Source organism: Schistocerca americana, chromosome 2 (genome assembly GCF_021461395.2).
Source record: "Schistocerca americana isolate TAMUIC-IGC-003095 chromosome 2, iqSchAmer2.1, whole genome shotgun sequence".
NCBI lineage: Eukaryota > Metazoa > Arthropoda > Insecta > Orthoptera > Acrididae > Schistocerca > Schistocerca americana.
In genome coordinates this window covers 338,717,056-338,730,481 of record NC_060120.1, presented here as the reverse complement: position 1 = coordinate 338,730,481, position 13,426 = coordinate 338,717,056, and the positions used below count along the sequence as shown (strand labels likewise).

Sequence of the window (13,426 nt, the reverse complement as noted above, 5' to 3'; positions counted from 1 at the left end):
TGCAGGTAGACCACGTTTCAGTGTGTTATATTTTTCATGTTCCCAACAGAGACCTATTTACTATGGACACTGATACCAATCATACAACTGACAAGGAGTTTCAACCTCTAGACAACCAGTTAAGTCACAGAAGGGGTGGCTAACAAGACATGTAGCTAATTTATTTACTAATGTCCAGGTATTCAAGCTGAAATGTATAGACAGTTATAATTAAGGCCAGATGGATGGCGCGAACCAAGGATGTTGTAGTCCCAGTTCCCACCTGCAGAGTTGTAGGAAATTGGTGTCTAGGGAAAGAATCGAGATGGCACATGTGGTGAAACATGCATTGTGGTCACATCCGTCATGTTGTAATGCATTCTCTGACAGGTTATTGTAAGTTGCCAGTATACATCCTCTGCCTATACCCGTTCATCCTAACTGATAACTTGGTGGTGGTCATGCCATTGTAAAAGCAACTGTGTTACACGACATGTGGTATATGACATGTCATTTCACAGGTGGCTCTACCTTTGATAGTGTATGTTTCGCCAATTACAGGGCTGGTATAGGTGGTGGTAGGATGGTGCATGGGGCCAGCTCCAGGGCTAAGAGCCAAAGGGTAGGGTGATGGGAGCAGAAGGAGCATAGGGTCTGAAAAGATATTGAGGAGATTGGGAGGGTGACAAAAAGCTACTCTAGGTGTCGCGGGAAAAATGTCAGACAGAATGGACATCATTTCAGGGCACAATTTTAGGAAGTCGTAGCCTTCTCAAAGTAGCTGATTAATACATTCAAGACCAGTAAAATAATGAGTGAAAAGTGGTGTACTCAATTATATCCATTGAAGGCTGAGGTGAGAATGGTGGTGTCTCGTAAAGAGTCTGCAATGAAAAAATATGTTTGCCTTGAATCCCAAGGCTTTAAGGGAAGGAACATTTGACATGGAAAGGATGGAAACTGTCAAAATGTAAGTACTGTTGTTTATTAGCAGGTTTAATGTGAAGTGTGCAGCTAAACCTTAATGAGGATGAGGTCAATGTCAAGGAAAGGGGCGTGGTTTTCAGAATAGGACACTGTGAAATTTAATAGGGAGAATGTATTTAAAGATACCAAGCATTGTAACTGGTCAGCCTCATCTTCAGTCCATATATGGAAAAGATGTCATCAACGTTTTGATACCAAACAAGCAGCTGAATGAAAGCCCGTTTCAAGTGGCCCATGAAATGGTAAGCATACGAAGAAGCCATCCTGGTTCCCATGGCTGTGCCACTGATCTGTTTGTATGTCTGCCACTGGCTCCGAAAACTTGCAAAATTTTAATGCCTCTTATATGTGTATTCCCCTGCTGCTGCTTGGTGAGTTTGAATATTGGTTATCAGTGAGATCATCATGTTATCGCTTGTGTAAGAATAACAAACATTTATTAGCATACGTCTGAATTTGTCAGGGGCACGATCGTGACCTTTCAAGATGGTAGTTTATCATTCTGCAATATTTCTGCTTGTGTTGGTCACCTTCCCATGACTGTCATGTGAACATGGAAGCCATGGGTTCACGAGGGCCATAATCAGTGCCATGCGGGATCTCAACCACCCCACACGACAGTGCCTGAGAGGACACACACATTGCTTGCTCTGCCATACAGGATCAAACAGCCTTGTCTCATACCTTGAGTCTAAAAATGGTCCTGTTTGCAATGAGACAAACATTCACACAGATAGTGCAGTGGAGTCTGAAGCACCGTGAACTGTCGGCATGCCAACCATTGTTGCGGCTTCCATTGACATGGCAGCACAGAGTAACGCCAACAGTAGTACACCCAATAACAACTCTGGTTACAGGAATTACACGTCTTTGTCTTTTCAGATGAGTCCTGGTTCTCCTGACAGTATCATGACACATGTCACCACGTATGTAGGCTCCAAGGAGAAGAAACATTTCCAGATTGCATTTGTCGTCTTTGTCATATGGACTCAGCACCTGGATGTGGGGTGCCATTGAGTTCCCATAACTGGGCCTGCAGGAATTATGTTTCTGTTATGTTAAGGCGGGTAGCTGTGCCATATCTTGAAGGTCTCCTGTGGCTGTGCCTGTGCCGCCCTGACTTTCCTTGATCTAACGGGTGTTCGACTCTTGTCTCGACCAACATATTCTCCAGATCTCTCACCCATTGAAAACATGAGTTTGCTGAGAAACAAGCGCACCACCACGCTTCAGCCACTACAATTAACAAGCTTTGGCATAGAGTTGAAGCAGTGTGGAATGACTCACCGATCTTTTTGTCATCCAAGCTAAGTTTAACTCATTGCCCATTCGGGTTAGAGCCTTTGCCACTGCTACAGGTGGCAGTTCTGAGCAATGAATTTTCTTGCTTCTATCCCCCAAATCACCTACATATTTAATCATGTGTTCTTCATAGTATAATGTGATGAGGTCTACCCAAAATATCCAAGAATTTCATTGTAAAAACCAGAAAACTATACTTGTATCCTAATGACCTCTGTCACCTTCTAAGTAGTCATCTGTGGCTTGTATGCAACAATCCCAGCATTGTTATCATTTTTGGAAGCACTCCTGGAAGACTGGAGGATGAAGGACTTGTTGCAGTTCCACTTGGATGTCTTCAGTCGAGTCAAAACGTCACCCTTTCAACGCGATTTTCATCTTGAGGAACAGATGGAAGTCATACGGGCTATAACTGGTGACTAGGGAGGTTGGAGACTGTTGTCCTATTTTTTTTTGACCAGGAATTCCTTCACAAGTGAAGTGTGTGCACATGTGTTGCCATGATACACCAATCAGTCTTGCTTTCTCCACAAATCTGGCCATTTGCATGGGAAGTGCTTGAACCACTCAAATGTTCTTGTTTGACTCAGTGCACTCTCACCGAATGCCTCCGTCAGCATGTGGTGGGTTTCAGCTATAATTTTCTTCAACTTGAAACAGAATTTGATGCAAATCTGTTGCTCATTCACGTTATCCATATCACAATTTGCAGCAGCATTGGAAGATGTCTCCTCACACACCATTGCAACTCGCAGCTGCAAGCACCAAAGATGGTGCAACTTTTTGTCGCAGAAACTAAGATGTGTACCTCAAGATATCTAGTGGCAGAATGTTGTACTGTTATTGGTTCAACCAGTGCAATGAAATTCTCAGATTTTGAGTAGCACCTAATATGTGCAATACATAGTATTTTGTTATTTACTATCCTTCCTGGTGTTGCAATTTTAATGGCCAGCAGTGTAAATGAGTGTATACAGTGAAAAAAAATTCCTGTATGTGTTACTCAGGAACTAACAAGTCTCACTGTCTGCAAATTTTTTGCAGGTGACATAACAAGAGAGCGTACAAATAAAACAAAAGTACTGAAGGATGGAAATGCAACAGTAACAGGCTTGGCTTTTCGAACTACATCAAAATTAAGTCATCTGTTTGTTGTTACAACGAATTCCTTATTTTTGTACAATATCACTGTGAGAGATAAAGAACAGAAGGTAACTATAATTGTCTTCTACAATTTCGTACTTAATACTAGTAATTACATTAAAAAATTGTTATGTGTGCGATCAGCTCTTTCTCCCATCCTTTGTTAGAATACTGCAGCATAGAATGATATAATCCTTCTTTCATGGCAGAAAGAGCTGTTTAAAGAAACTTGTAACTGGAACTAACTTTTAGAAAAGACAATGCTTCATTTTGTGTTTGTAGAAGACATCATAAATCTCTTCTGTCAACAAGAGAAAATGAACATTCTTTATCGTTTTATGTAAAGTTGGAAAGCACAGTATGGAAAATAATATGATAAGAGAAGAGATGATTTAGCATCAAGTAGATGTGGATCGAAGGCACAAGGCTTTGGTAGCAGGAGAGGCAAAGTTGACAGACAACAGTACTGTTTAGCTTGATTGGCTAGCAAAATTTTGTCATGGAGGTGGCCCTCAAGTGAGAATCTTGATAGATGGAATCCTTGTGTGATCGGCGCCTGGCACAGAACACTCACTCGGAGTGAACTGATCTGGTCTGGCTCATGTGCTGCCCTAAATACCTTTCGGTGCTAGGATACAGCCAGGTCTATTTTTGATCATGTCTCTTGCAGAAGAGACTAGGTCCATGTGGCCTGCAGCCTCCTGGTGGACACTTGTAGCATGGCCACCTGTCTTCCGCAGAACTGTCCTTGTGTGTTAGGCATCTTCGAATCACTGATGAGATGCTGATTTCTGACACATGCAGGCGTTAAGACTTTGTACAGCCCCCACCCCTTCCAGAGGGGAGGAGATGGCGAAGCTCATCTCTACATCCCTTTAGTAGCCAGATTCTGTCCAGGCAGCCCGGGCAATTGGGGGACGATGTGCACATCCATTGGTGTTGACCCCCCTGCGGGTCCGGGTATTAGAATAGGCCCACAGTATTCCTGCTTGTCGTAAGAGGCGACTAAAAGGAGTCTCACATGTTTCGGCTTTTATGTAATGGTCCCCTGTAGGGTTTGACCTTCATTTTTCGAAATTTTCCCGAAGAGTGAGCCAATTGGGGAAGGGCACTTTACATGGCGCATAGTGTCCATCATGCGCTGAAACCTCTTGCATCCTTTGTCGACGTGGATCTGCACTTCCGCTCATTCTCCAGCTGTTGGGTTAGGTCACCCTTCTGGGTGCGTTTTCCTCCATCCTCTGTGCAGTATTGCTTTCTGTGCTGTCATTGATAATGGACTCCTTAGCTCGTTTGCACCTGATATCCAGTGGGGTGGCCAGTCTGTTGTGGTGGGGCTGCCATGTACCCTGTTGGTTGTAGCCCCCTGATCACATAGCGATCGCTCTGGTGATGCCTGCACTGTTATCTAACCACGTATGCCAAGGAGTAGATGCCCGTCACCCTGGGGCATCAGGACTCCCGGCAATGGCCATCCTGTTGTTAGATGGCCTTTGCTGCGGCTGGCACCCATGGGGAGGGCCCCTGGACGGAGTGGGTGGCATCAGGGTGGATGACACGTCATGAAGCATAGTGCGTCATCTCTTGCTGGTGGTCAACCACCAGCAGTCTCCAAGTGATCAGGGTGTAACTTCAATGCTAAGAAATATGACCCCAAATCATTCCTCCCCCCCCCCCCCCCCCCCCCCCCCCCCTGGCCACACTATGGGAGGAATTTCAGGCTAAGGATAGCAGCGAAGTTTATTCACCCCAGTACCTCATATGTACGAGAGTTCATGGGGAATCTTTCTTGTCAATTAACCCTCAGTTTTTTGTGGAGCATTTGGAGGACAAGTTTGGGGAGGTGGAGGGCTTTTCCAAAATGTGATCAGGGGTGGTCTTGATCAAAACAGCACCCTCTGCCCAGTCACGGGCACTACTTGCCTGTGACAAGCTAGGGAATGTTTCTGTTTCCATCATGCCCCATAAGAGCTTAAATATGGTCCAGGGTATCCTAATTCACAGGGACCTTCTTTTGCAGTCTGATGATGAGCTGCGTGCCAAATTTGAGTGGTGAGGTGTCTATTTAGTCCGGCATGTCCACTGGGGTCTGAAGGATAATCGGGTTGCCACCGGTGACTCCATCTTGGCCTTCGAGGGTGACACATCGCCCGAGAAGGTCATGGTGGTGATCTACCGCTGTGACATAAAGCCAATTATGCCTCCCCCAGTGCGGTGCTTAAGTGCAGGAAGTCCAGGCACGTCTTCCCACTGTACTTCCAGCGTCACCTGTCGGGGTTGTGGACGTCCTTCATGTCCCAATACTCCCTGTGTCTTGCCTCCCATCCATGTCAACTGTAGAGAGCACCATTCACTTTTATTGCCAGACTGCAGGATTCTCCAGAAAGAAAGAAAAATAATGGACAAACTGACTTACACTGAGGCTAAGAGAAAATATGAGAGGCTACATCCTGTGCATGTGATGTCAACCTATGCCGCCGCTACAACAGCGGTTCTATCATCTTCCGTTCCGCCACATATAGTTGGCTCTCAGAACTGTCAGACTCCACCTGCCCCCTTGATGGTGGGGAGCACTTCCCTCCCTGTTGCTCCTGCACAGCCTACTTCAGGAGCAACACCCCCCCTCCCCGCTCCCTCCCCAACCATCGGGGACATCAGTCCCCACTTCTCAGCTGGAGAAGCGTAAGTCTTCTTTGGCTCCACTCGCCAGGAAGGGATCCCTTGGGTCACTCCCTTCCCAAGTTCCTGCCAGTGGGTGAAGCAACCACAGGAAGCTGTTCGTAGGGCTTCACTGTCCTCCTCAGTCTCCCAGAATGAATCAGTGAAGCCCTCTGAGCCAGACAAACGTAAGGAGCAGCAAGAGAAACCTTTAAAGAAAAAGACTCCCAAGAACCAAGGCACTGCAGTGGACCCACACCACCACTACCTACAATCTCTGTCTCTGAGGATGAGGTGGAGATTCTGGCATCCACGGAGGACCTAGATCTCGCTGTGCCCTCAGTCACAATGGATGTCGGTCACACAGGTACACATCTGGTGGCAGCAGGTGACCCTGAGGCATAGACTGCCTCATTGTGTGTTTCATGCCCTCCCAGTCTCACGATAATGTAATCCTCCAGTGGAATTGTGGTGGTTTTTTCCACCACCTGGCTGAGCTATGGCAGCTATTAAGCTTTACACCTGCTGTCTGCATTGCCCTCCAGGAAACCTGGTTCCCTGCAATGCGGAGCCCTGCCCTCCGTGGCTATAAGGGATATAACAGGAACCGTTGTGGCTATAATAGAGTGTCAGGTGGGGTTTGCGTCTATGGCCCGGAGTCGGTATGCAGTGAGCCTGCGCCCTTTCAAACCCCTCTTCAAACTGTGGCTGTCACAATAAGGATGACGCAGGAAATAACTGTCTACAATGTATATCTTCCTCCAGATGGTGCAGTACCCCTCAACGTATTAGCTCCACTGATTGATCAACTCCCTAAACCCTTCCTACTTTTGGGAGATTTTAATGCGCATAACCTCTTGTGGGGTGGCTCCATGCTTACTGGCTGAGGTAGGGAGGTCGAAAATTTACTGTCACAACTTGACCTCTGCCTCTTAAATTCAGGTGCCCTCACACATTTCAGTGTGGCACATGGCACGTATTCGGCCATTGATCTCTCGGTTTGCAGTCCTGGCCTTCTCCCATCTACCCACTGGAGAGCACTTGACGACCTGTGTGGTAGTGACCACTTCCTCGTGTTCCTGTCACTCCCCTGGCATCATGCCCACGGACACCTACTCAGATGGGCTTTAAACAAGGCAGACTGGGAAGCCTTCACCTCTGCTGTCACTACTGAATCTCCCCCGCATGGTGCCATTGATGTCGTCGTTGAGCAGGTCACTACAATGATCGTTTCTGCGGCGGAAAACACGATCCCTCATTCTTTAGGGTGCCCCCGGCAAAAGACAATCCCTTGGTGGTCGCTGGAAGTCACTGAAACAATTAAAGAGCATCAGCGAGCTCTACAGCAACAGAAGTGGCACCCTTCCCTAGAGCATCTAATAGCCTTTAAACGGCTCTGTGCTCGCGTTCGCCAGCTTATAAGAGGACGGAAACAGGAGTGTTGGGAAAGGTACATGTCAACTATTGGGTGCCATACGTCACCTTCCCAAGTCAGGATGAAGATCAGGTGTCCCTGGCATTAACATCAGTGGTGTGTTATCTACCGACACAAATGCGATTGCTGAGCACTATGCTCGGGCCTCTGTGTTGGAGAACTACCCTCCAGCCTTTTGCACCCTCAAATGGAGGACGGAAAGGAAAGTCCTCTCGTTCACTACACACCACAGTGAACCCTATAACGCCACATTTATTCTCATGGTCAGCCAGTCATGGTAATCTCCTCTCTTATTTTGATCTATTCTACATGTTTCTTGTGTGTCTCTGTGGTTTTCTTGTCCAATTTTGTCCATTTTAGTGTTTGTTTGCCCTTCCTGTAGAATGAGCCTCTTCATTACATCACACCTCCTTTGTAATTTTATCGCTCCCCAGCCCATCCCTCATTACCAGGTAGCATGCCATGTTAGATTGAGTGCTGGCGGGACACCCTGTTTAAAGAACCCCAAGTCATCTTTCACTGTATCTCATACAGCACATGTTTTTGGAGGTAGACAGAAAAGACATTTAATCTTACATCAAAGCAAGATTTTGCCGACTTTCTTCGATACTTTGACAACATTGGCAGATTCACCATTGTCTTATCCTCTTAAGGTTGTTGAGCTCCCTTGACAGGTTTTCTTTAACTGATATTGCATGGGCTCTGTGGACCAGTGTACATAACATACCCTCATGCTGTGAAACATGATGGCAGCTGGAGGCATGGGGATACATATCACTGAGAGTGTTTCTCCTGTGCACACTGTGTCTCATAGTGTCACGGTGCTCAACTAGGATGTCCAAAAAGGGGAATTCACCATTCTCGTCCACCACTGTAGTGAATTTGATGTTCGAATGCAGTGAATTCAAATGCTGGAGAAGCTCCTGAAGCCTCTCGCTCCCATGTGGTCACACCACAAATGTGTCCATCAATATATTTGAAAAACAGTGTGTGTTTTAGGGCACCTTTTTCCAAGTTTTTTCTTTGAAGGCCCCATGCAGTATCAGGCAAAGATAGCCTACCAAGGAAACTCAACAACCTTAACAACATATTCAAGAAGAACGGATACAGTGGGAGGCTAACTGACATCCTTCCAGATGGAAGGTACAGATTCAGTGAATAGAACACAACAAGGAAATAATGACAATGGCGTATCTACCATATTCAGTGAGGTATCGAACAAAATTGGAAATGAAATGTAAACAAATGGAAGTGGTAAGACAGGCTTCAGCATTTTGGGAAATACAATTTGCCAATGTCTGATCAATAAAGACAGTGACTTCACCCTCAGTAAAGTATGGGACCCACAGCTGAGTCAACTGTAGTCACAACATCAATTGAGAATGACATCCATGTCTGAGGGGGCAGCAGAAAAATTAAGGAACTGGAGTTTGCACCCATTGTTTAGTGATCGTATTCCCCCACCGTTCCACTTGATGTAGCATGTGACCTTTTAATGAGAGAAGCAGTGGGGACTGATAAGAGTATAAAGAAGGAATGATGTAGCAAAGACATTCATTCTGCAGCTTCTCCTGAAGTTGACAGCAAGGTATGCTGTCAAAATATTGTGTTATGTAAACAACTGCACTTGGCTGGACACCTGAGAACAGTTGATTCGCCAGGAAAGCTAAAGATCACACATTTCTTGTGTTATTAATAACCATTCAGCAGTTGCATTCCCAGTTGCTAAGTTCATTTTGTTTGCAGTTTACACAAATGGTTTGAGTAATACTAACTCCAAAATGATTCTACTAGCAAATGATAAAATATAAAGGTTTGCAGATAGAAAAATTGACAACATTAAATTATTAAGATTAAAAGTGATAATAAATTTACTTGGAAGCATACCTCGTAACTGTGGGAAATCATAATGGAATCTTTCTTTGCGACAACAATATGGTTCATATTAGTGGCATGAAAATAAAAAAAAATAACATTTTATCTAGTTTAATTCTACAATGATATATGGTATCATACTTTACCATATTAAAATTTTCATAAACCAAAAACGTATGATTTGATTTCTTGTGTGAATTGCAGAATTCCTTGTAGAAACAAGTTCAAAGAATTGAAAATGTCATATCCTCCTCCTCAGTTTATTCATTCATAAATGCAAATGTGTGTAGACAATATACCATTTTTTTCTTTCAAGAACAGATCAGTTCACTAAATCAACAGTAGGAAAAAAATATGTAAATCCTGAAAGGCGCTTGCTTTGATCCAGAAAGGTATCAATTATTTGGTCACACACATTTTCAGTAATATATCAGTCACAAGAAATTCAGATACTATTAATTTACAATTAAGAGGAATTTGGATTTATTCTTTTCCTCTGTCAAATAATTTCTTAATATTACTAATTTACGTAAATTGGTAACAGTAATGTACGTATGCAGCCTACATATTTATGTGTTTATAAACAATATTTTATAAATCCATAAACAGAAAAGTGTAATTTGTTTTTTTTATTTTCTTCTTACAGATCATTCACCATCATGTCAGTTATGACTTGATAAAAACACTTTACTATTATCCATTTCTTAATGATTGACCCCTGACTTATATGCTCATTATATCGCATGCCAAACGTGGATGTGTTGTACCTTCCCAAAATCGTGGAAATGTCTACTTCTATTTGGTGTATGAATATTACATTTTAGTTGGAAAGGGGGCGACAGCATGCTCTTTTGAGCGTTTTTTTATGAGTGTCAACTTTGAGGAGTCATAGAATTCAGTTTATAATTAGGAGAATAACTCCCTTTGCACAGTTTAAAGGTACAACCATTTTCTACTGACAAGTGAATTTTTGTTGCTCTCTGATTGATCATTTTGTCCTAATAATGGTGGATGTGGATTTCTGCAGCTTGCCTTGTTGTAATGAGTTAACAAACAAAAAGTGTAGATGCAAGCTGTGTTGTTGCCTTTCACAGCAGTTATGCTTTTATGCACTTAACTATACATAAAGCACTAATATCGTGAGTTTAATTTATTTGCTTTTGTATCGTTATGCTCCCTGTGCTTGCATGTGCTATGTTTCCAGACCTCTAAACAGTATTTCCACTTCATTATTCATCATTGCAGTCTTTACTTTATGGCTTCCTGTCAGATAGGAAACGATCATGCAACCTATCTATGTTTTGTACTCATGCAAGACAGTCTTCGTGATGTAATGCCTTGTGCGTGTGTGAAACCATGTATCATTTATGGAGTTGTCAAAAGTCCATGGTGATCAGCAGCTTTCAGTGCATGTGCTTACTTTGGGTCTGAAAAAGAACAGGGCATGATCAGTTCCTATCACAGATGGTAAAGAGAACTTCTGAATATGTCAGTGTTAGTGAAAGTCAAGCAAATTTCGAGAGAGTGTAACTTTGTCTTGGATAACTGAAGAAGTGTACTGGTAGGTGACAGAAGTTTGCATTGGACGAGTTTGCACAGGGAACCATAAGAGGGAAAATCCTGGACTTCCGTGTGGAAAAAGTAGTTTCCAAAAGTAGCTGTCATATTGCAAAAGTTAGACTGAAGTGGAAGACTTTCTTGATGTGAATGAAATGACCCCCTGGTGTTCTATTCAGAAATTGGGCTCCAGAGACACAAAGTGGAACAAAAACCCTGTGCTGATGGAAAATAACCAAGTAGCAGGAATAAGAAATGAGCCAAACACTGAACAGGCTCATTATTACACTGATGAGAACTGTAGCACCAATCCTTCCAGAAAGTTTTTATGGCGGGAGCAAAAATTGCCTTATGCATCATAAAATATTTATGATTATCACAGACGAAGTATTTGATAGTGGAATGGATGGAAAGGAGGAATTCAAACACCATCCAGTTCTTGAAAAACAGATTATAAGGTGCCACATTGGGAGCAAAAATGAATTTGAGTAAAATGCTCTCTTATGTTTTACTGGGCAACAAGGAGGTGCAGTTTATCATTCTGAGATGAATGCCTGACCCTACAAAGAGTGGTCTAGGAGTGTAGTGGTGTAGGAGTGTTCTCGGAAAATTACCAGACAGATTGGCCTCAGTATCACTCAGTGATAAAATTGAGGAAGGATTCTATTATTGAATGGATGTAAAGCAATAATGTAGAGCTTCCATCAAACTCCCCATCATAGGCAGAATTTACTAAAGTAAGCCCACTGGAGCCCGTGCGACTTTACTTCAGGTCACAAGAATACCTTTTAGAAATGTACGACATTTGTGAGAAAAGTAATGAGGCTGATTTTTTATGTAACTTAAGTTTTTATTTATTTATTTTCAGACAATAGTATTGTCCCCTTCAAAGTAGTTCCCTTTTGCAGCTGTACACCGGCGCAGTCATTCCCAGTCTTGGTAGAGGCAATGAAAGGCTTCAGTTTGTAGGGCCTTTAACATTCAGTCACATTTTTTTTTTAATGTTCTCCAGAATCTCAAAATGATGTCTTTTAAGACATTTTTCAATTTCAGGAAAAGAAAAGATCAGGTGAATAGAGGGGCTGTGGAACAACAGGAATGACTTTTGAGATAAAATATCTTGTTACGGAACTGACTGGGGCGTTGTCATGGTGCAGCATCCACTTGTCTGCAGTGACATGTCTCACTTGATTCACCCTTTTCCTGAGCCTTTCAAGCACATCTTTGTAAAAAGCTTGATTGACAGTTTGCTCTGGAGGAACAAATTGTTTTTGCACAATACCCCTTCTGTCAAAACAGAAGATCAGCATTGTTTTGATCTTTGATTTGCACATTTGACCATTTTTTGATTGTGGAGGTGACTCAATGTGCCACTCCTCAGTTTGCTACTTTGTCTCAGGATCATATGAAAAATCCAGAATTGATCACTGTGGTCACACAAATGCTCCATTAATGGTCATTGGCCACCATGTCGAGAAGATCAATGCACACATTTCTTCGATTGTCCTTCTTCTCAGTTGTGAAGCTTTTCGGCACTATTGTAGTACAAACCTTTCACGTGTGCAAAACTTTGGTCAAAATTTGATGTACAGTGAAACTGTTTAACGGATCACCCATCATCTTTATTGTTAAATGTCAGTCCGATCTCACAAGAGCATGGACACGTTCGACATTTTTGATGGTTTTTGAAGCTGAAGGTTCACCTTCAAAGTGTTCTCAGCCTTCCAAAAATGATTTGTGCCAGCGAAAAGCTTGTGCGATTGATCAGAAATGTTTGCCATAGTCCTATTTCAACTTTTCAGTGGTCACATTCGCAGATTCCCAAAGTTTCGTACAAAACTTGATGGCATAACATTGCTCTAAATTCCGCTGTTCCATTTTTCACAACACACAACAAAAACACGGCTTCACTGATGGTGCCCTCAAAAATCGTGTGATGGCTACATGGAGCTAAAACTCGGACTGAGCGTAAGGAAGGGATGAGCACAACGGTCCACACAAGTAGAACAACACAACATCACCATAGTGCTTGCAGTGTTATCAGTGTCATTACTTTTCTCACATACCTTGCATTGTACTCAGTTAAAATTAAACATCTGTTGTTTCCTTCGGTGTACTGTGAATTAAACACAATTGAATTTATTTGGGCATCTGTCAAGAAAAAGGTAGCAAAGGAGAATAAGAATTTTAAGATACACGATACTTTGCAGCTGTGTCCCACCACTCTGGAAAGTGTTCCCCAAAGTATCTGGAGGAATTTAGTGAAACTTGAAAATAGCTATGGACAAAGAACTCACTGTCTCGACACAGGAATAGAACTATTGTTGGTCCAAGTAGATGACTGCAGTAGCAACAGTGAGACCTCAACCTGCAGTGAAAATGATTAAGGTAGGTTTTATTTCATTCATCATTCTTTCCTGCAGAATGTATTTGAGCCACATGATTTTTCATTAGCGATTAAGATAGGTTTTATTTCATTCATCATTCTTT

At 43.0% G+C, this 13,426-nt stretch overlaps 1 protein-coding gene across 1 annotated transcript in view; it reads left to right on the top strand.

The window, feature by feature from the left end:
* The window catches only part of LOC124595002 (vacuolar protein sorting-associated protein 11 homolog), a 178,968-nt gene that overhangs the window by 68,764 nt on the left and 96,778 nt on the right, over positions 1-13,426 (top strand). Inside the window, exon 5 of the mRNA XM_047133548.1 lies at positions 3,313-3,479. Within this exon, the coding sequence (XP_046989504.1) occupies positions 3,313-3,479 (167 nt within the window). The remainder of the gene's footprint in view (positions 1-3,312; positions 3,480-13,426) is intronic.